Here is a 22,405-nt window from a genome sequence, read left to right on the forward strand (position 1 = left end):
AATAATAAAAATGAATGATTGTTAGAATACTGAACACTACTCTTCCCTGAAATGAGATTGTTCTCTATCCTCGTCCTCGTAATTCAACTGCCCGCGGCGAATGCTGTTGTGTGGGGTGGCCGCGGCCAAGACCGGTGGCTCAAGGGCAATGATTCAATAGATCAAACACCGGCCAAACTTGTCCGACTTCTATCTACTGACTAGTCGGATGGCGTTATCATCTAGGTCTACTTGCCCTCGGCTTTGTCCGGGCTTGTGAGTAATATTTAATTATAGTGCTTGGAGCACTATAGACGATGGCAACATCTGACATTCGCTATGACTATCAATTTTCCACTGAACCGCAATCCTAGCTCCAGCGAGGCAGACCTCGAGTCAGGAGATGATGGGCTAATGGTTCGTAGCTTCACGCACCTTTACGCACCTTTACCCTTGTAAGAATGCTAATGAGGCCCACAGAAGCAAAAGCCTTTGCCTGACAAGCACTCAACACCCGATATTGCCAACGCAGAGCTCAGAAACGTCCAATTCGGCAACGTCCAACGAGAGCTGAAGGCTCGACATGTCACATTCATTGCCCTCGGCGGAAACCTAGGCACAGGCCTATTTCTCGGTATTGGACATGCACTTCGGACTTCCGGCCCTCTGTCACTCTTTCTCGGTTACCTCACTGCTAGTATCGCTGGTTTCATGATGATGATGGCTTTGGGAGAAATGGCCGCCTGGCTTCCTCTCCCAGGTGCAATCCCCCAATTTTGTGCTCGATACGTGGACGACGCACTTGGGTTTGCAGTGGGCTGGAACACCTGGTTCACGGCGGTGATTACATTATGTGCCGAGATATCGGCTGCATGCAGTATAATTCAGTTCTGGTCAGGTGCAGACGAGGTCAGTATTGCCGTGTGGATTGTGATTCTGATCATAGTCTTGGTGGCCCTGAATATCTTTGCTGTCAGTATCTTTGGAGAATTTGAATTTGCATGTGCATGTGTCAAACTTTGCGGCATTATCGGCCTGCTGCTGGTGACCCTCTGCATTGACCTTGGTGGTGTACCGGGACAGCCACGACTTGGGTTCCACTACTGGAAAACAGATGGTATCATGAAGGAATATATTGGTACCGGGACCAGTGGTCGTTTCCTTGGATTCTTCTATACCTTGGTCAACGCTCAATTCGCTATTAACGGCTGTGAGACTGTGATCGTTGCCGCCGGTGAGGCTGAGAATCCACGTCGAAATATCCCCAGGGCAATCAAACGCGTCTTTTGGCGGCTTCTGCTCTTTTACGTCCTTGCTGCGCTGGCTATTGGAATGGTATGCCCTAGTAATAACGTTAATTTGATGGGGGGCAGTGGTTCTTCGAGTGCTCAGTCACCTTGGGTTATTGCGGTCAACCTCGCTGGTATACAGGCCTTGCCGTCCATCATCAATTCCTTGATCTTGATTGCAGCTATTTCATCGGGCAACTCCTATGTATTTATGGGGACCAGGTACCTATATGCTCTCGCGCTGAATAACCAGGCCCCGAAGATCTTCCTTCGCTGTACGAAGAAAGGAATCCCAATCTGGTCTCTTCTAGTGACAATGAGCATCTCTCTTCTGTCCTTTTTGTCAATGGGATCTGGCTCGAGCACAGCATTCCAGTGGTTCCAAAATTTAGCCACAGTCGCAACCTTGTACGTGGTTTCCCTCCTGCCAGGAGAATCTCGCAGATCTGAACCTGAAGCTCACTCACCCCCAAATCTAGATACACATGGTGTTCCATCTGCGTTGCCTATATCCGCTTCCGTGCAGCCCTCAAGGCGCAAAATGTCGACAAAGCGTCCATTCCACTCTCATTCATTCTCCAGCCTTACTCTACCTATATTACACTAGGATATCTCTGCATTGTGGCATTCTTCAACGGGTTCGATTATATCGCAGGCGGCTGGAATACACCGGGATTTGTCACATCCTATATCGGCTTCCCGCTCTTCTTTGGCTTCTTCTTCTTTTGGAAATTTCTCAAGAAGACGCGATGGATCCCATCGGAAGACGCTGACCTGTTCAGTGGAAAGGCCGAACTTGATGAAATTGAATGGCCAATGAAGAAGCCTAGGAATGTTTTGGAATCGGTTTGGCTACGGTTCATTTGAGTTGTGTTTAGCTCGTTCTGTCATAATATACCAGCGGAAAATCACTGATCTAGGTTGAGTCGGATTATGATAAAGGGAGGTCTCAAGAATGGTGATATCTGTTGAACCTTATCCCATGCATGTTCGCTATTTGCTAGTTTGTTTGCTATAGCATGAGCCTATGTTCAGATGGTTAGATATAATTGCAACTACACTAGGGTTTGAATTGGATAGGGAAATGGTCCAACGACCTGATTATTTATAAAATAAAAAAATGTGACAAAATGTAAATCAGAGAGATGACCACCAACTCATACAAGGAATCCATTTTATCCGCTGGGCACGAGTTAACTATACCAATTTTGGAGCAATTTGGGTAACTCCCCTGTTGTAACCAGCGAAGAGCTGCGCAAGGAATCGTTTGGTGTTGGATGCCTGAGGCATAACAATGTGATAGAACCTCGATGTATTGATAGCTTCTCTCTGTCTCCTTTCCTCCTCTTCCTCCTCTCTTCGTGCGAGACGGTCAATCCACACAGTGTTTTCTCCATTCTATTTCCATCTGGATCGCATCGCCATTATTTGGTAAGGTTTATAGGTAACCTACCATCAACTGGGAGCAAGTGTCCTACGCCGGAAATGTCCGAGGGAATGTCCTCGGGGAACCCCCCACCTCAGGGCCTATCCCCCTCTTCCATATCTTCTCCGTCTCCCGTTCATCAATTCATACAAGGCTCAATATGGAGATAGAAATGAACGACCAGAATAATGCCAAAGGGGGAAGGTCGACCGTACCGGTCGCATCTGTACCCAGCATGTCTGTCCTGTAAGAAGCGCAAGTCCCGATGTAAGACGCGAAATTCCTCGGACGTATGTATAATGTGCCAAGCTCACGGCACTGAATGCATCTTCCCACGTCCTGATGATAATTATCAGTCACAAGTTCTTAGTTCGCTGCGGAAATCGCCAGCCAACGTGAATCGCCGTTTCGCTTATAGAAGTTACGGTCCTCTCCATGCTCGGACTTATTCCGTGCCACACACTTTGCTCCAACCTGCAAATCTGGCGACTTCGGGCACTGGGGTGGATCCACAGGTTCCTGCAACATTGGCAGATCTGCCGCAGATTTCATGTGCTTCAGGGTATGAGCAAAGTGCAGAGAATCCGCCCAACCTTGTGGATATTGTTACGGAGGCCGGGGATGATAGCTCTCACGTTGTCAGCCCCGCGGTTGCGGGTGATAATGCCATTTTGGAGAGCTATCTGTGTGTCGCTTCAACTTCTCGGAACAGATGCCTGGCCACGAGGCCAACATCGACTCGACCGATGAGGCCTGTGCGGTTTGATGTTGTACCAAGAAGGCCACTAGGTGTGGCTACCGTTCAATCGCTGGCAGCATCAAAATGTGAAGTGATCGAAAAATACTTGGATCCTGATATAGAGGAATATCTGAATTTGTGGGTATCCAAAATTAGTATTCTTACATGCTCGGATCGCTTCTAGAGACTTACAATATACCCGCCAGGTTCTTCCAAAAGGCGAATACATGTTTTCCAGTATTTGACGAGGCTTCATTCAGAACTGCATATTTTTTGAACAAAGAGAAGATATCATCGGCCTTGATCTGCAGCCTGTACGCCAATTCCCTTGTCTATTGGAGGAGTTCACCCAAGCTACGCTCAGGACGCACTCCCGATATCCGATTCATATGGAATCAAGCAAACGAGGCTTTAAATTCGGAGCTGTTTCTGTCACCCGGACTTTCAACAGTGATTTCTATAATCATCAATGTGTCTGGCAGACCAAGCACCTCAATGTTCGGAAATGGTGGGATGGTGGGGACAGCAGTCGCCCTATCCAATGCACTTGGACTCAATCGAGACCCTTCAAGCTGGGATATCTCCCCACTGGAAAAGGCTCTCCGTATTCGAATTTGGTGGCTTGTTGTTATACATGATCGCTGGTGTAGTTTGGCCTATGGGACACCCTTACAAGTTCATCGGGCACAATATGATGTGCCATTTCCATCGGTGGATGACCTGTGCTCCACAGGTGCCTCGGCATACCAGAGAGCAGCAGCTTCTATTTTTGTCGCGCTCACAACCTTGACCGATGTGCTTGCTCGCTATTTGGAACATGTTTACTGCGTTTCAAAACACGCGTCTTATGCTGAAATGTCTGCAATGGACCTGGAGCAAGTTCTGAGTGACTGGGAAGAGTCTCTGGCTGACGACGTCCGTCGACTTGTTATTCGAGGGACAAACTTGGACGTTCCTGGAGCTGCGAACTTCCGACTCGCCTATTTGGCAGTAAAATTGCTCCTCCGACGCATCCAGCTTGATCTTAGCAATGGCTCTGCCCAGACGGAAGAAAGCACTCCCTCGCCGCTCCATATGCACGCGCAACGATCTGCCGAGGATATCACACATCTGATACAAGAGCTGGACGAGACGCAACTTCAAGGGTTCTGGATTCCAGTGCACGCATTTTCGATTACCTCAGCCACGATGTTCCTGCTTCGAAGCGGTCTTCGAATGAAAGGAAATAATCGGAATACGCCGCTCCATGTTGCAAAAGACATGATCAACACCCTTCAGGCCCACCGTCAAAGGTTTGACTGGGATATTGCAGATAACTGTCTTGCTCACTGTAGTGATTTGGTAGAAAAGCTTGGCATGGATAACCTTCAGACGGAGTATGACTTGTCTGCATCAGGATTTCCGGATTTGGCGGAGAATGATAATATAGATCCGTCTGTTCTAGAAGATCTTTTGTTTGGGACAAGAGGTTTGTCGGAAGGTTTTGTGCTTTGATACAGCGGATAATACAAATATGCCCTTGCTGTCTGTTGAGCAATATCCAATGCATGCATGTATGTTTGCTACAGACTGAGCCCCTTTGTTGGTTATTTGCTATTTGTTAGCTTGTCTGCAATTGAGCCTTGTTTAGATGGTTTTAGCAGGGTATATAAGCCCCTGCATTTCTAGTTTAATCAATTAATGATTCTTCCTCTGTTTTCTCCCCACATAGTAGTAATCTAGTTCAACAGGTTGCTCAACACTGTCTGCTATTTACCTTACGGTAATTAGGTGATAGAATGTTAGTTTGGCAGCCCGAACCTTAGCATCGCCCGGTGTTTACGTCTTTTGGCCCTACGCCCTCGAATTGTGGTATATCTTCAATGTTTGGCAAAGGGATTCTTCAGAGGTTTTGATGCCCTGTACTCCGAATTTCACCGCGGTATTCAACCTTGTTATTCGACAGAACTGTTGAGCAACCTGTTGAACTAGATTGCTACTATGTGGGGAGAAAGCAGAGGAAGAATCATTAATTGATTAAACTAGAAATGCAGGGGGTTATATACCGTGTTAAACCATCTGAACAATGCTCAATCTGTATCAAACAAGCTAGTAAATAGCAAACAAAAGGCTCAGTCTGTAGCAAATAACAAACATGCATGCATGGGAGATTGTTCAACAAGAACTAATACAATTAAACGGGGATATCACGGCTTTCGTCAGAAGCGACCTCCTGCCCGCTGATAATGATCGGGAGAACGCCATCTGTGCCCTTGAGCTCCACCTGTGTGGTGATCACAGTCTCACTGGTGACGTTCACGACCTCAATGGTATCATCGGTGCTATCGACACCGTTCACACCATTTACACCGTTGACCTCGTGGGCGCTGTCGCTGTCAATACCGTTGGTCTTCAATTGCTCCGTTTCTTCGGATTTATTGTCGGCAGCAGGGGCTGGCACATCCTCACTACCGCGGGTTTGCTTCCCCTCGGGATCAAGTCGAGTCAGCAGCTCCTGGGGAAGCTTCTGCGCCACAACTTCCACCAAATCCGTGATCGAGGCACCACCCAGAATCTTCATCACTGGAACGTCCACTGCGAGTTCTTTCAAGAACCACGATCTCACCTCCACAGCAACCAGACTGTCGACGCCCATATCCACCAGAGGCGTTGTGTCATAGAGGCTGTCAGAATCCGAAAGGAATCTCAGTGCTTGCAGCTTGGATTTGAAAGCACCTGGACGGCATTGTCAGTGATCATGTTTAATTGGGTAGGAGAGAAGTCCTGAAACTTGATTTTACGTACCTGAAAGCACCTTTACCGCGTCCTCCATGTTCTTAGCCGCTTCCAACAGTTGCCGGACTGGGACCGTGTTGCCACTTTCTCCCCCTTGAGTGCCGCCCTGTCCCACCTCTCGGATCAACAGCGACAATCTGGTATTGGTCTTCCAGTATGCGTCCTGGGACTGCTCAACAGAGATGGGTGCCAGACCAGTAATGAGCTCTGGGTTCAGGCCCGAGTCATGTCGTCCGGACAAGATGGCCTCGGCAAACAACTGATGCAGATCATTCTCGCTCATCGCGATGGTGCCAGATCGCGTGGTTAGTCGCTCCTGGTGCTCCTTGGTTAGGCGACCGTGGCTCTCACGCTCGATGAAGCCCAGTCCCACCAATCGAGTGATATCAATTGATGATCCAGCCAGACCCTGCTGACGGCGCCGGTCGATAAGTGCCTTGATGAAACAGTTTCCGGCAGTGTACGCCGACTGACCAGGGTTACCGACTGTTGCCGCGATCGAACTAAATCCGATAAACCAGTCCAGTGGCTGGCTGGGATCGGAGAAGAGTCGGTCAAGGTTAATTGTGCCTTGGATCTTGGGACGCAGGACTGCTTGGAAATCCTCGAAGCTCATCTTCATCAAGGAACTGTCTCGTAGAACCATGGCTCCATTCGCAACACCCCCAACGGGCGGCATGGACTGCCTGATGGTGTCAAATATCTGCTTCATGGATTCGAAGCTGGTGATATCACTAAGCAAGGAATCTGGTCAGCAATCTTCTTCCAAGTGGTGAGTTCCGTTAAACCAATAATCTGTTACTTACCCTGCGAAATAATTCACTGTCGCACCCCTTGACTTGTGCCATTGGATCCAGTCTGTGTCGGGATTGGGCGTACGACTGCTGAGCACAATATTGCGAGCATTGTGGGCGATCATGAAGTCGGCCAGGGATCGTCCAGTGTCTCCGGCGAGACCAGCTAGCCAGTACGTGCGGTCGGGGCGGAACAAGTCATCACGCTCGAAAATAGGTTCAACAGAGACCGGTACGTATTGATCCTCTTGCCAGTAAATCAGTGAGCTTGGGTTTGGAGAAACGAAGTTTGAAACCACTCGTTTCAATGGTAGGATGTCAAGTGGTGCGCCCTCTGGAGTTGCTTGTGCGGATAGCAGTGAGGAGGCAAAGGAAGCAGCACGACGGAGCAGATTTGTGATGGCTTCGGGGGCATCGTGCGGAAGAACGGACGCCTCCGATGCAGTCAGACTGGACATCTTGACTTTGTCACAGACCGATGAAAGGGAGGAAGTAATCTTGAATCCAAGTCTTTGAGATTCAGGCTCGGCTCCGGAGGCGTCGACGTACAAGGTAACGTCGGATGGTAAGAGAGCAGTGATGGCTCTCTTGGTACTATTAGGGTGAACATACACCCAGTTTCGGCCAGACATTTCGGGACTAGACGTCAGGAAACATGCCTTTTTGCCAAGTCTGCTCAACTGCTGAGATAGCAGTGATGCTGCAACTGGATCTGGCTCGTATGCCAACACAGTACCTGTGGGTGGCAGCATTTGCAATACCCATTGGACTGTGAGGTCGGCAATAACAAAGGACATGAATTGTCCGTCAACCTCGACCTCATCAATGGATACAGTCCAAGACTTGGGGACTTTCACGATAGACTCGTTGCGGTTGGAGAAGCAGAGTGTCTTGTCTCCTGTCTTGACATCTTCTCCAAGACTGACAAATACATATCCCACTGGAGTCTTGATGGAAGACAAGAAAGAGCAAGACACCTTGACGGTAACAAGGCCATGTGGGGATTTTTCAATGGTGTGTCGTTCCCGTAGCATGTAGGAGTTGTCGACGAAATCCAGCGCCAGAGGTGTTGTCTGGGTGTCCACCTCGTGAATCATAGACCTTTTGGATGAATTGTATCTATCGTTCTGGCCATCATGCGGACGGACTCTTGGGACATGGAGCTGGCCGTCCTTAAGGACCAGCTCTGGCTCGAACTCCCAATGTATCTTATCCGACTCGGCACGTCTGGAAATTTCCGATTGGAGCCTGAGCTGGCACATTGACTTCGCGATAACTGAACAATCATTCATATTTATGGAAGCGATATCCAGAGTCTGGAAAAGGGTTCCAGGAGCTTCGTAGAACAGTGTCCGGAAGAGACCGAGGGTAGTTCCAGCATGGGGGTTGTTCGATCGACGACCTTGGAGCAACCAGAGTACACTGACTGCAGAACCTATAACTGTCTTCAGGTTCGAGAAAATAGATTCCGTCATGTCCTCGAACAAGTTCGCATCGCACTCAGCGAGACACAGAACGTGGTAGCTCTCAGGGAGTGCTGGCAGATTGTCGAAACTCTTCAGCTTGATGACATCTGAAAATTGGGGCCTCAGCGTGAGGCAGATTTGGTCCCTGAATGGTGTGACAGACAGACTGCTGCCGCCAATAACCAACAAAGGGGATTCTGTCCGTACTAGGAGCTGAGTTGAGCGGCATGCTCAATTGGCTGGTAACATCGTTTTGTGCCCGAGAAACAATAATGGATCCGGGCACGCCCACTGGGTCGCGCATGGGCGAATTGGTTTCGATGCCACTGAAGCCAGTTTCCCGAAGAATAAGGTCCCAATCCTCAAGAGTAATACTGGGACCCCATTGACGACCGTCGTTCTCGCCGATCCACCAACCGGGGAGTCCGCCCATGACGAGACCATGGCGCATCACGTCGTTGCGGATGATCTCAACCATCACAAGGTAACCACCCGGTCGCAAGAGCTTTCGGGTATTCTCAAGCGCGGTACGCAATGACTCAGTCGCGTGCAAAACATTAGAGGCAACGACAACATCATAGGTGTGGGGGATGTAGTCCTGTCCAGTGGGATCCTTTGTGATATCCAGAGTCTTAAAATTCATCTTGTTGACATGAGAAGGGAAGTGTTCCGCAGCATGACCGAAGAAGCCACTCGAAATATCGGTATAAGTATATGACGCAAAGGAGTGTCCGATCTTCTCTAAGATTGCCTTGGTTGCACCACCAGTTCCGGCGCCCACCTCAAGGAAGTTCATTCGAGGAGATTTCAAGCAAAGCTGCTCCATAACCCCAGCAATCAGGAAGTTGAGCAGCTGGAATCCGATAGCATCCACATAGTACTGCTCAAGGTAGTTATCCTTCGTCATGTACTGCAGGATGCTGGTATCTCCATTCAGTACCGAAGGAAGAAGCATATTTTCTCCGACAGCTTTAGTCAGGTTGAAATCGGCATCTGTCACGGGATAGCTATAAAACTGTTAATAGAGGATCCGAATGAGGCATGTAACAAGGTACAAACTACTTACCTGTCGATCATCTTGAAAATATCCTCTCTGGTATCGTTCACCCAAGAGGGCGGGGCAAACGGATGCTTCCCGTCATTGACAATATGGAAGAGCCGCTCAGCATTCTTCAGCAGAGCTTGTCGATACCACGGAAGGGTCTCGCGTTGTGAAATACTGACTGAGAGATGGAAGGTCTTGAGGTAGTAGAATGCCGCACGCTCAGCGTCAAGAGCCTTTACGCTCTCCTGCCGAGTCGCCTCTCTGTCGCCAAAGATAACGTAGGCATCGGGCTTGTCAAGGCACAGGAATGGCTCCTGGAAAAGGTATCGGTCGTTATCCACAGTCGCTCCTGCGAACGGAGAAAAGGTGAGCCCCTCAACCTCGATGATCTTCTCCTTGAAATCCTCCGAGAAGACCTCCACATCTCCAGTGACGAAAGTATCTCGAGGATCGGTAATAGTGCAGTCGATCCCAACATTGTCTGCCATTTTGGTGCCGCAGAGGCCAGGGATAATCGAAACGCGACGACAGAAAGTCGGCGCCACGATGGTCCAGAGACGGCCATCTCCGGGGGCACTGTGGGCAGCATTCAGGCCCTGCAAGGCACTGTCCAGCATACCAGGGTGGAAGAGCAGAGGAGTTTCGGAATCATCGAAACCCTCGCATCGAATTGTTCCCGTCGCAAATCCAGATTTACGAGTCACATTCGTGAGGGCACGGAAGGGTCCCTCGTATCCGAATCCGAAGTCGTCTCGGAGGATCTTGTAAAAGCTGTCCACGTCCACTGCGTTCAGCTTCCCGAGGGGAGACAGTCTAGGTGAGAAGTGGAATTCCGAGTCCTCTCCCAGAAGCACACGAACACGACCGCAGCAGTTGAGTGCCAAGTTGGCGGAGTCTTTGCTGATTGTGGAGTAGGCCGTGAAGTCAGCTGTAATTTCCCTCGACTCGCCGTCGAGTGTAGAGATCTTGGCCATAGAAACGAGAAGCTCAGTTCCCGTGGACTCGTGGATGGCAATAGCTTTGCGGATTTCAAGATCGAGGAGATCAATCGACATCACTGTTCTACCCTGCGCAAGCTGCAGCGCTGCTTCCATGGCGAGGCAGATGTAAGCCGTGGCAGGGAATACAACCTGGCCTTGTAGCGAGTGTCCCGAGAGCCATTTGAGTTCGTTGATTTTTAGGATGTTTCGCCATCTCCATTCATCTGGTGTTCCATCCGGAGTTTGAACGCCCAGCAAGTCATGAAAGGGCGCCGGGTGGTTGTGGAAAGTTTTCATGAGTCTTGATTCAACAAAGTAGCCCTGGTCATGGGTCCAAGGGTACGTCGGGAGACCGTGGATCATCGTATATGGAGTATCCGGGTAACATGCTTGCTGGAAGGCTCCGAGACTCACAGCAGTAGGTCCAAAGTGACTCCACATAAACCCAAGTGTGTCGGAAAATGCTGCCATGCTGTCCTTTCCACGCTTCAAGGTACCGGTATATGGGATTTCCCGATAGCCTCCGTCATGAATAGAATCTTTGGTAGGGCCCTGCAAAGCAGGATGCGGTCCGACTTCTAAGGCACAGTTGATTGATTTGCCCAAAGATGTCATGCATGTTTGAACGGCTGGGCAGAACAGCACGGGCTGGACCATGTTATCGACCCAATATTGGCCATTTAACCCCTCCAGGCTAGTCATAATCTCGCCCTTTCGGACGCTGCTGAACCACTGCGGTGCATCGAGCCCAGGCTGGCGGACTTCAATGTTGCAATTTGTTAATGCCATGAGGTAGGATACAGCGCATTTACGCATGTGGGCCGAGTGGTAAGCAGTATCGACCTTCAAAACTCTGGCAAACTTTTCCTCCTCTTCCAAAACTCCCTGTGCTTGGGTGATAGCCGTGATATCACCCGACAGAGTCACGCTGGTTGGAGAGTTGTGGGCAGCGACAGAGATCTTCTCGACAAAGTCGTCAAGCTGACAAAGCTCACTGGCATCATCGATGGATGTTCCTACAGCTAGCATCGCTCCTTTCTCTCCAGAAGGGCCGGCGGCCATTTTGGCGTAGAATCCCCTGTAGTATGCGATGCGGATGGCATCGTGTGCAGTGATGAAGCCTGCAGCATAGGCCGCAGCAATCTCACCAGACGAATGACCAACAACTGCTTGGAACTTAATCCCTGCAGCGTGAAGAAGATCGACCAGAATTATCTGTACAGCGGTGCAGAGAGGCTGAGAAAGTGAGGCCTCGCCAACCGGTGCATTGCTGTCAGTGAGCACTTCGGCTAGAGTCCAGACTGGGCGGTGGTAAGAGGGCAAGCTTGCCAAAGATGCATCCAGCTCTTCCACTGTTTTTTGGGCCAGCGGAATCGATGAAATAAGCTGCGATCCCATACCTTGCCACTGAGCGCCCTGGCCAGTGAAAACACCCAGCAATGAAGCTTTGCCAGGCAAAGCTAAAATGGAAGATGAAGTGGGTTCTTTCCCTGATGCCGCCTCAATAGTAGACTGAATCCTCTCTCGAAGCTCTTCGATCGATGCAGCAGAAATTGCAAGTCTTCGCTGAAGCGCAGATCGCTTGGTGCTCAAATTGTACGCCAGTTCAGATATATCGATAGCTTCGTTCTTGTCAATGAATTCATAGGTGGACTGCAAGAGTGCTATAAGCGAGGTATCAGATACCGCAGAGAATACAGCTGGAATACAGCATGTTCTCGATGTGGCTGCCTGTATTTCAAGGGCTGGGCCACTCGGCGTTGTTGCATAAGTTTCAAGGATACAGTGAGAGTTGGTACCCCCAAAGCCAAAGCTGTTGACACTGTATTGTAGAAAAAGTCAGTAAGGAGTAATATTATTATTAAAGTCCGAGTCCGGGTCCACTCTTCAACTAACCTAGCTCTCCGTGGTCTGCCATCTGGTATTTGAGGCCAAGCTTGATTTGTCGTAGGAACATGAAGATTCCTAGTAAAGGGCTCAAGCTCGGGATTCAAGCTATTGAATAGTAGGTTTCGGGGCACAGTTGCATTTTGAAGGGCCAAACAAGCCTTCATAAGACCTGCCAGTCCCGCAGTACCCTCGGTGTGACCGACAACGGTCTTGATAGAACCGACGAAGAGTTCGCCTTCAGAATCAGGCTCGGGGAAGAATGCCTTCATGATAGCCTCAGCCTCTTGAGGATCGCTGAAAGAAGGTATATTAGATTTAATCCAACAATGCGCAGAAGGTTTCAACTCACCCGGCCTTGGTTCCTGTCCCATGAGCTTCAAAGTACTGGCACCGGTCCTCCTCCTTTGTCGGATCCAGCCCAGCCCGGGCATATGTGCCTCGAATTAGGGATGCCTGGGCTGTAGCACTGGGCATAGTTAAGCCCTTTGTCCGGCCGTCGTGGTTGACTCCCACTTCTCGGATCACGCATTCGATGTGATCTCCATCTTCAATAGCAGCGCTAAGAGTCTTCAACACGACGCAAGCAACACCCTCACCTCTGGCGTAGCCGTCCGCGTCGGCATCCCACATGTGACATCTAGAGGTCGGTGACAACATGCTAAGCTTGCTAAGTGTGATAAATGTGAAGGCCGATAAACACAGGTTTGTTCCACAAGCAACAGCAACGCGGCTGGTGCCATTCCGAAGGGACTGCACGGCTTCGTTCACAGCGACCATGCTAGATGAACAGGCGGTATCAATCGTCATGGACGGTCCATGCCAGTTGAAGAAGTAAGATAACCGACTCGAGGCGTTACTAGCTGCAGTGCCAGATGCAGCGTAGGTGGGAACGGAATTCACGTCCTGGCCGTTCAGCGCAAAGTAGTCCTGGGACATGAGGCCGACAAATACTCCGGTGTCGGACCCGGACAGATCGCTGAGAGTATGGCCCGAAGTTTCGAGGGCCTCGTATGCCACTTCCAGAAGAATTCGCTGCTGGGGATCGATGGCTTCTGCCTCGCCTGGAGGGACAGAGAAGAACTTGGCATCGAACTCACGAATATCCTCTGACAGAAGGTAGGCCTGGCGAGCGTTTGTGGTCCCGTGATGACTACCGACTTTATGATAGAAGCGATCTAGGTTGAATCGCGAAGAGGGAATGTCTTGGGCGACATCTGTTGGGTTGTTCAGGAGATCCCACAGCTTGGAGGGCGAGCTTGCACCTCCTGGGAAGCGACATCCCATGCCCACAATGGCAATGGGTTCATTCCTGGCTTGCGACATAGTAGAAAGGAGTGATTTTCAATGATAAGGAGAGTAGACTTGAGAGTTGATTCAAGTATAAGATGTTGCTTCAATGACTCCAGAGTTGATCAAGGGAAATGGATTTGTCTTCAGCAATCTGATTTCAAACCAGTTCAACAACCATCATCTATATATGCAATAACTACATGAATCCTACCATCTTATTGCATAGTTACGCTAAGATTAGAAAATGCCAAACTGTCTGCCTTACGAGGGCTGATGGGGCCAAAACTCGGGCTAAATGTTCGCTATACGCCGGTGGACCGGACCGTGGGGATGAACGCCGGTTGGAATGTAATTATATGAGAACCGGCAACTTAAGCTGACAGTTCAACAGTTCTGGATTCTATCTAGTCTATTATGATTTGGACTAGTAGATGCGCTTGTCTGGAGTGGAGGAATTTATTTTGAATCCTTACCACACCAAAAACGTCCATAGCTATTAGATCGTTTTACGTTCAACATCACGAACTTTCATCAACAATATTTCGCCCTTTTGCTTGTTCCACGCAATGCCTGGACTACCCTCCACTCAGACTGCCATTGTTGCCCTTAACGATGGCACTCTCGGCCTACGCGATGATATCTCAATTCCCGCCTTGGAGGAAGACATGATTTTGGTGAAGAATGCGTTCGTTGCGCTCAACCCAATTGACTCCAAAATGGTTGGCAAACTGGCATACCCTGGCGCAATCGGTGGTATGGACTTTGCGGGCGAAGTCATATCCATTGGCTCCAAAGTTCGAACTGCCGTACCCATCAAGTCTGGAGACCGAATTTGCGGAGCAGTTCCAGGAATGCATTCTCTCACCCCTTCGGTTGGCGCATTTGCGCAGATTGTCGGCGCAACAGATCTTACTACGATCAAGGTCCCGGACCACATGTCACTTGAACAAGCGGCAACGCTGGGAAGTGGAATTGGTACCATCGGTCTCGCACTCTTCAAGTCGCTGGATGTTCCTGGTTCTCCCAAGTCGCCAGCCAGCAAGCCAATAGATGTGCTGGTATATGGTGGTAGTACTTCCACTGGTACCCTCGCCATCCAATTGCTCAAACTGTAAGATTGCTATCACCCGTGCTTCATGAAGTTTGGGACCTCATGCATCTATCTAGGTCGGGACTTAACCCCATAGCGACTTGCTCACCAAGCAACTTTGAACTTGTGAAATCATCCGGAGCCACTGCAGTATTCGACTACCACGAGGAGACATGTGCGGATGATATTCGCAAACATACGCGTAATTCCCTCAAGTTTGTTCTTGACTGCATTTCGGAGCCAGAAACAATGCAATTTTGCTACAAATGTATTGGCAGGTCTGGAGGTAAATACACCGCACTGGAACCCTTCCCTGAGTTCCTCCATACCCGGCCGAACACGGTCGTTCCGGATTGGGTGTTGGGTCCAACACTCCTTGGTAAAAGGCTGGGTTGGCCAGAGCCATTCGGTAGAGAAGGAAATGAAGAGTATAGAAAGTTTGGTTTTGAGTGGTTTGCATTGGCGCAAGAGCTACTGGACGATGGCAAGTTGAAGACACATCCCCACAAATTAGTAGGTGAGAGTCTTGGGGAAACATTGGTTGGTCTTAAGCTTCTTAAGGACAAGAAGGTATCTGGATACAAGCTCGTCTGCGGAGTCTGATGATATCGATCGGAATTTCGGGGTCTATTAGCGGTTTAGGAGATACAATCACTAGCTTATATCTATTCTTTAGATTCCACGGAAATCACAATTCTTAGTGGAAACACACCAACCTGAGAACGAGGATTGATCTTGGTATCCATATCTCCCTGCTATTTAACTAACTGTATTTGAGTAACTGGATGTGTCAGGTAATATTGCCAATATATATATATTGCACTATTGCACTATTTTCATATCGAGCCGAGATTCACCATGAAGCGTATATATAGCCCTGTTTATGAACCGATACAGTCTCAGAGCAGTGGGATTTGAAATGTAGGTCGTAATTTATAAATAGTATCAACACCTCCACTAGTAATTCTGCTTAATCCTTCCACATAACTAGTGGCCAGTTTCCATGATTACTCTTTGTAGAAGTCGCCGGTCCATAGTCTTGGCACTGTAGGAGCGCATACGAACGTGCCGACGGTGCACCGGAATATCAGGCAACTAGTATACTTTTTCAGAAAGCGAGAAAGGCTTATATCCAGTCTCAGTTTCAAATGACATCCGTTTTCACGCGTATGTTAAGAAGATAAACGGTTACCATACCATATCCATCGAAACATTATTCACACAACAAATTATCACGAGGTTTCTCTCATTCAGTATAACTTTCAGGATGAGATCGTTTCTCGAGATATGGCTGTGTATGCTTACACTGACTGTGGTGGGAATTGTCTACCAGGCTTTCACCGGTGGATATTATACTGCATTGCTCTTCAAAGTGCTAGGCGCTGAGGTGTGTGCCTTTGTTGGCTTTGCGGTTTATTGGATGATTCTCTATCCTTACTATTTCACTCCTTTCTGGGATCTCCCAACCCCGAAGGTATGCATAGTCGTCTTGTTTGCATTATATCGAAAGACAACCTAATAATGAAGTAGCATCGAACAATTTTGACGGGAAATTACCCCGTCCTCTTCCCGGATAATGCATGGGTGCCACTGCGGAAGATTGTCGAGGACACTCCCAACGAAGGCCTTCTCCGAATATACTCAGCTTTGAATGGAGAGGTTCTCCTAGCGACAAGTCCAGCGGCAATCAGAGATATGCTCACGGTCAATGCCTTCGACTACGCTCACCAAAATCTGGTCAAAATTGCCATCAAAAGATTCACGGGTAGCAACCTTGGCTTTCTTAGCAACGAGGATTTCAAAGTATGTCAATGACAGAATCATGCTGCTCATCTAGAAGTCACAGCTGACGAAGACACACAGCTACACCGCAAGAATATGATGCCGGCTTTCACCGTGCCCCATGTTCGCAATCTTACTGATATCTTCTGGCGAAAGGCCCAGGAAATGGTCCAATGCATGGGGGACGAGTTGCACGCGAACCCTGACGCACCGATAAACTTCCGCGAATACGTTTCCCGCGCTACATTAGATAACATTGGGCTCGCCGGCATGGGACACGACTTCCAGACGTTGCAGCAGCCCGATAATGACCTCCGAAGCCACTACAGAAAATTGATTCTGGACCCTACCCGGTTATTCAGTTGGGTCGGGTTGCTCAGCCGATACTTCGATATGCGCCTTTTGATGAAGGTGCCTTTGAAAAAGCTCATTGAGATCTCCAACTCGTCGGATTACCTCCGTGGAATCACGGGTGGGGTCATCCGACAGAGAAAGGAAAAGCTAGTGGCAGGCGAGGACATGAGCAAAAAGGATATCGTCACTGTCGCTCTGGCAAGCGGTGTATTTGAAGAACACCATCTGATTGATCATGTCATGACCTTCCTCACTGCCGGCCATGAGTCCACCGCCACAGCATTCGAATGGACCATGTATGAGCTTGGAAGACGGCCGGAGATGCAGCAAAGGTTGAGAGCTGAGTTGCACGACGCCTTAGGAACCGACCTGGCAGTGACCGAACATGGTCCTCGCGGTCAGAATCTTCCCTACTTAAATGCCTTTTGCAACGAAGTCCTGCGGTGCTATCCCTTCTCTCCCATTATTATCAAAGTCGCCAAACAAGATACTGCGATAACCGGCCACCGAATTCCGAAAGGCACCGTTGTGATATACTCAGCCGAGGTGACGAACCACGACAAGACGCTCTGGGGACCAGATGCAGATGTTTTCAATCCGGACCGATGGATTGGAGAAGGAAAAGCCAACTCGGGAGGCGCATCTAGTAACTACGCTATGTTGACATTTGGAGCTGGGCCACGAAACTGCATTGGAGCCAATTTCGCGAGAGCGACTCTGGAATGTCTCGTCGCGGCTGTATTGTCTACGTTCGAGATCGAACTTGTCAACCCCGACACCGCTGGCAGGCTGAAGTTCGGTCAAACAAATAAGTCCGCAGAGGGAATCTTTGGTCGACTTAAGTTTGTCCGGCCGGCAAATGTGTGAGTGACATATACATGTCGGTGGACTTGAAATTTGTGCTTGGTATACAATATTTGGATTTGTTTATTCAGGATCAACCTAGTGTCATAAGACCACGTTTGTTTACCAAGGAATTACTGTTGTGGCATATTAGTGATAGAAATTGATTGAGCCAGATCGTTTCAACTGCCTGGAGTACGCAAATGCCGTGCAACAAAAAGTCGCCGGTCAAGCGGCACAGCACTCATATGGGAGGTTTGAGATGCGACGTAAGCCGGTGTAAGCTCTGTAATAGCAGTCTACAAGTTCGCGATCAAAAGGAAAGACAATTCGACGCTTAATATCCTCCAACAGCTCTAAGCCTCGTGAGATTTCATAAGAACTTGCAATGAATATCTGGAAACTTTCCGTTGGTATTCTGGCAGCGGTCAAGTCGGTTTGGAACCGCGGAAGCCCGTTTGCTGCACTCACAGCGCTGTGGCCGGCAAATGAAGACGGGAAATATATTATTCAAGCAGAAGGCATTCGCTTGGCTTTTACCAACCATGGAGCTGCTCTTACAAACCTTTGGTTGAACAACACCCATGGGGAAGAGATTGATATTGTCCTAGGCATGGACGATGCTCAGGATTACCCTCAACAAACGTCGAATCCGTACTTGAACGGAATCATAGGTATGTGATCTCTCTTTATCTTATACCAACATTCGAGAATGAATCTGCATCTCTCCGCAGCTCTTCCCCTCATAATCCAACCTGCGATTGCAATCCTCCGTTACCTTCACTCCGCCCAGAAACCTTACTAATATTCCAACCTCAGGACGATACGCTGGGTTCTTGAGCGGTGCGAGCTACGAGGTGGATGAAACACTCTATAATCTCACGGCGAACGCACACAACGGCACCTCGTTATACAATGGCGGCGAGAGGGGGTGGGGTCGGCAAACTTGGGACATCGCAGTGCATATCAACAACAGCATCACATTCGTCCTATTCGATAATCGGTGGAATGGTTTTCCGGGTATCTTCGCTTCCTGTGTGACACATACCGTTACGCCGTATGAATGGCGGATCGCTTTTGGGGTGACTCCGTTGCTGAAGGCTGGACCGATCAACTTCAGCCAACAAGTGTTCTTTAACCTTGATGGTTTCAGACCAAATGCCAGCGATACAGTGCTTGATCATAAACTTCATCTCCCGGTGGCTGGTATGCGATTCGATGTTGATGATCGTGGTATTCCGACTGGAGATATTCGAAGTAACGCGGAGGGGAAAGAATTCGACTTCTGGTCAACGCCGAAATATGTTGGGAAAGAGCTTCAAGAACAGGGGTCATTATTGGATGTGACTTATGCGCTGTCCCATAAGCCGTTGGGTGACAAGGAGGATGACCCTGTCGCGATACTCTCCTCGCATCTATCGGGTATCACCATGGAACTTTACACTGATCAGGACGCTCTCCACGTTCATACCTGGGATAATGAAATAAGTAAGAAACCCCGCTCCCTGTGGGTTAGAGTAAAAGCTGACAGTTTGTGTAGGTGGATTGAAGTTGAAGAAAGATCAAGGCGAAGGCAAGGTATCTCAGCACGGCGCGATATCGTTGGAGATGCAAGACTGGCCGGATGCCGTCCACCACCCGGAATGGAGACACCGAAAGACCATTTGGGGTATGGATGGACTGTTTACGAAATTTGCGACCTACAAGTTCTTGGTCAATGGGCAATAGAGGACTACAATTCACATATGGTTAAATGGAATCCATGGTCGCAACTAGATATATATATATAGAAGCTATGGAAGATAAGATGCTGGTTGCAAATAACAAATCACGAGTTTCTTCTTGAAGTTCTGTCATCATGGCCTCCCCGCTATACAGATATCATAGCTGGCGCAGTTGGCACAGAGTCACAATCATATTCCACCATAATTTTACCAGCAATATTATCCACATCCTGCGACTTGGCTGGAATCTCATGACCCCCCTTGAACCTCACAACGCTGACAAGTTTCTGATTAAAGTACTCCTTTGACAGCCTCGTCCCCTTAGACGACCAAGGGTCGGTACTCCCCTGAACATGAACAGACAAAATATCCAACGTCCCCGACAAAGGCTCAGCAGTCAGCGGCAACGAAGGACAAATCCCACAAATCATAATAGCGAACTTGATATCCACTCCAAGCTCCGGGTCAAGACATAAAGCAGTCGCCACACGCGTACCCTGACTAAAAGCCATGACGCCGACGACGCCCGGACCGTTCTGGCGCTCACGCTCTATCACGTCGGCCAGGTTATCACGTACCAAACGTCTTTCGCGGTCAATATCTTCAGCTGTGACGTCGAACAAGCCGATTGTGTTGGCATCTTGGTGCCAGCGTCTGTAGGGCTTGATTTCCGCGAAGTAGGGCTGGACTCCTACGCCGGGCTGGGGGGTTGTGATGGGAGAATCGACGAACAGGAAGCGGAATCGGGTCCCGAGAACTTGTATGATTTTCCGGGATTGATATTGAAAGATTGCCCCGTTGCTTCCGTGGCCGTGAAGGCAGATGATGGCGGGTCGCATTTCCGGGAGCATCGTGCCGGGGGTTGTTGAGGTGACTGTGTGTTTGGAGATGAATTGCGTAGTCGATCCCTGGAAAGAAAGACTTCTTTTCCCAAGAATCCTGTCTTTAATAAAACACCGTGTGTGTTAGAACCCCGGGCCAGCTTAGGGCATTCAGCGGACCGATTATACTAGTGCTCTAAAACTTGCCGGTGACCGGCGACTTCTGATATCGAAGGCTGGGGTAGAAGGTGGCCCATTTACAACTGCTTGGTTGGGCTCTGCCTCCGAACAGTCGAGGCTCGGATATTTCAGCATCCGTGTTGAAGGGCAAATATATAAATACTATTCAAAGTATATATGGTTTGGACTAATAATCCGAGCACTGTTAACCCTGACTATGGACTGTTCATAACTTGTGACAACTTCTCGAGTAACGATGTCTCCATCTCATACACCATATACACAGCAGCCTGTATCGAATTTGTTGTAGTGGCTACTTGTGACCCGTCTGTGGATGATAGATGGGATGACGGCCTTCCCCCGTGTTCAGGCGTCAGGAGGCTGATAGCGTCGCGCAGTTGATGAACCATGTTGAAGATCATGTAAGCCCTCACGGAAGTGCTCATTGCCGGTTGTGACGCAAGATTGAAAATGCCCAAGCTGACTAGCGCCAAGTTCCCAGCTTGGGGCTTGAGATTATCAACGGCGAGATCCAGCAGCTGCAGGGCATATGCGTAAGACGTAGCTACCTGCAGTACAGCAATGTAGTTTATCCTCAGTGGGTCTAATGCGGGGCGACAAGAGTTGTCCACAGGATTCCCGGGAGTAGGTGGTCCACTGGAGTCCGATTGGCGACCTGGAAGCAACTCTAACAGATCTTTACATGCGACCAGAACTTCATCCAGGGCCGGCTGGTGGGGTGTCGCTGATTCACTCGCGCCTGTCAACAGAGCGTTCAAATGGCACTGCAACCGCAGAAGCTCATCCATGCCGATCTTCACCGGGGTTGCCTTTTCCGACATCCCCATCCCAGAATCGGAGTGATCTGAACCCCCTCCTTTGTATCGGTGTCGGGGGTCCACTGGATTATATGATTGGGCATGCCCAACTGTCACGTCGTCGTTGGGTGGATTGGTGAAGTCGGAAGAATATAATTGTAAATACCAGTCCACATTCTCTCCAGGTATGGCTGACCAGGGCTTAGCTTGCGCTACCTGCCAGTCTCCGAGTGCAGGCTCATTGCGTGCGTATGTACCTTGAGGGAGAATGGAAGGATCCAGAAGGCCGAGAACGGGTTCAGGGTTCTCGGGAGGTTCACTAGATGCCGGATCAACATGATCCACATGTTCAACGGGCGTTAAGTTGTTGTTGGTGGTACGTTGTTGTCCGGACCGGACCGCCCGTCGTTTAGCTGTATGCTTCGCATGTCTGTCGCCGGCACCCGTTGAGGTGGTGTTATGAGCGGGCCGAGAGACTCTTGGCCGACCCATCTGGGCACTGGTATTGTACACGCAGTCTATATCAAGCCTCTCACATCGATCGCACCGACTCTCTGATCCACCTGTTCGCGTACAGCGATTTTTGAGTTCGTGGCATCGGTCACACGCCGCTCGGAGCTTCCCTTCACCGTTGGATTCTACACGCATCATCCCGCCGTGCTGGTTATAACAAGGGATCAAGTAGAACGATGTTGATATGTGTGTGTGAGTGTGTGTGTGTGTATATATTACAAAGGTTGGCTCAGAAAGGCCCGGGCCGACAACTCTCTTAATTGCCGTTTGTTGCACACTGTTTTGAATAAGCCATACCTTTTACAGTTAGCTTCTCATCGACCCATCGACCTCAGCCCCAGAGGGCCCCAATTGTAGTCTACAAAGTACATCTAGCCCGAGTTCGAGTTGTCATCCGCATATCGCCCCCACCATACAAGGCGGCGACTATGGGCTTCGAATGAGCCGGGAGTCCGGTAGCGGCTAGATCAACATCGCAAAGGAATTTGCCAATCTCTTTCACTAGAAATGAAGATTATACGGGCTGCAGATAGGACATTGGTGGTCGCGTTCTCAAGTGCCTATTCCCGAAGGACCACGGAGCAAGATAGACGCAATGCATGTCCGC

The 22,405-nt window shown here is 49.4% G+C and overlaps 8 protein-coding genes across 8 annotated transcripts; 5 read left to right on the forward strand and 3 right to left on the reverse strand.

The window, feature by feature from the left end:
• Positions 1-318: 318 nt before the first annotated feature.
• Positions 319-2,135, forward strand: N7516_007105 (amino acid permease/ SLC12A domain-containing protein; the record flags this gene model as incomplete). Its single annotated transcript, XM_057219825.1, has 3 exons — positions 319-396; positions 460-1,676; positions 1,748-2,135. The coding sequence occupies 3 exons, from the start codon at positions 319-321 to the stop codon at positions 2,133-2,135; spliced, it is 1,683 nt and encodes a 560-aa protein (XP_057073916.1).
• Positions 2,136-2,993: 858 nt separating this feature from the next.
• On the forward strand, positions 2,994-4,927 carry N7516_007106 (fungal specific transcription factor domain-containing protein; the record flags this gene model as incomplete). The annotated part of the gene is made up of 2 exons (XM_057219826.1): positions 2,994-3,571; positions 3,640-4,927. The coding sequence occupies 2 exons, from the start codon at positions 2,994-2,996 to the stop codon at positions 4,925-4,927; spliced, it is 1,866 nt and encodes a 621-aa protein (XP_057073917.1).
• A 388-nt stretch (positions 4,928-5,315) lies between these two features.
• Positions 5,316-13,706, reverse strand: N7516_007107 (putative polyketide synthase; the record flags this gene model as incomplete). The annotated part of the gene is made up of 8 exons (XM_057219827.1): positions 5,316-5,332; positions 5,720-6,148; positions 6,218-6,942; positions 7,015-8,575; positions 8,676-9,475; positions 9,535-12,315; positions 12,390-12,677; positions 12,733-13,706. 8 exons carry the CDS (start codon positions 13,704-13,706, stop codon positions 5,316-5,318), a joined length of 7,575 nt encoding a protein of 2,524 aa, XP_057073918.1.
• A 533-nt stretch (positions 13,707-14,239) lies between these two features.
• N7516_007108 (zinc-binding alcohol dehydrogenase family protein) lies at positions 14,240-15,366 on the forward strand (the record flags this gene model as incomplete). Its single annotated transcript, XM_057219828.1, has 2 exons — positions 14,240-14,784; positions 14,841-15,366. 2 exons carry the CDS (start codon positions 14,240-14,242, stop codon positions 15,364-15,366), a joined length of 1,071 nt encoding a protein of 356 aa, XP_057073919.1.
• A 664-nt stretch (positions 15,367-16,030) lies between these two features.
• N7516_007109 (cytochrome P450) lies at positions 16,031-17,766 on the forward strand (the record flags this gene model as incomplete). The annotated part of the gene is made up of 3 exons (XM_057219829.1): positions 16,031-16,237; positions 16,294-16,566; positions 16,627-17,766. The coding sequence occupies 3 exons, from the start codon at positions 16,031-16,033 to the stop codon at positions 17,764-17,766; spliced, it is 1,620 nt and encodes a 539-aa protein (XP_057073920.1).
• Positions 17,767-18,130: 364 nt separating this feature from the next.
• On the forward strand, positions 18,131-19,470 carry N7516_007110 (putative aldose 1-epimerase family protein; the record flags this gene model as incomplete). The annotated part of the gene is made up of 3 exons (XM_057219830.1): positions 18,131-18,416; positions 18,562-19,230; positions 19,283-19,470. 3 exons carry the CDS (start codon positions 18,131-18,133, stop codon positions 19,468-19,470), a joined length of 1,143 nt encoding a protein of 380 aa, XP_057073921.1.
• Positions 19,471-19,612: 142 nt separating this feature from the next.
• N7516_007111 (putative oxidoreductase) lies at positions 19,613-20,317 on the reverse strand (the record flags this gene model as incomplete). The annotated part of the gene is made up of 1 exon (XM_057219831.1): positions 19,613-20,317. One exon carries the CDS (start codon positions 20,315-20,317, stop codon positions 19,613-19,615), a length of 705 nt encoding a protein of 234 aa, XP_057073922.1.
• A 365-nt stretch (positions 20,318-20,682) lies between these two features.
• On the reverse strand, positions 20,683-21,777 carry N7516_007112 (uncharacterized protein; the record flags this gene model as incomplete). Its single annotated transcript, XM_057219832.1, has 1 exon — positions 20,683-21,777. The coding sequence occupies one exon, from the start codon at positions 21,775-21,777 to the stop codon at positions 20,683-20,685; it is 1,095 nt and encodes a 364-aa protein (XP_057073923.1).
• Between the last annotated feature and the right edge of the window lie 628 nt (positions 21,778-22,405).

Source organism: Penicillium verrucosum (genome assembly GCF_028828655.1).
Source record: "Penicillium verrucosum strain IBT 35672 chromosome Unknown utg000002l_segment0_segment0, whole genome shotgun sequence".
Classification (NCBI taxonomy): Eukaryota; Fungi; Ascomycota; class Eurotiomycetes; order Eurotiales; family Aspergillaceae; genus Penicillium; species Penicillium verrucosum.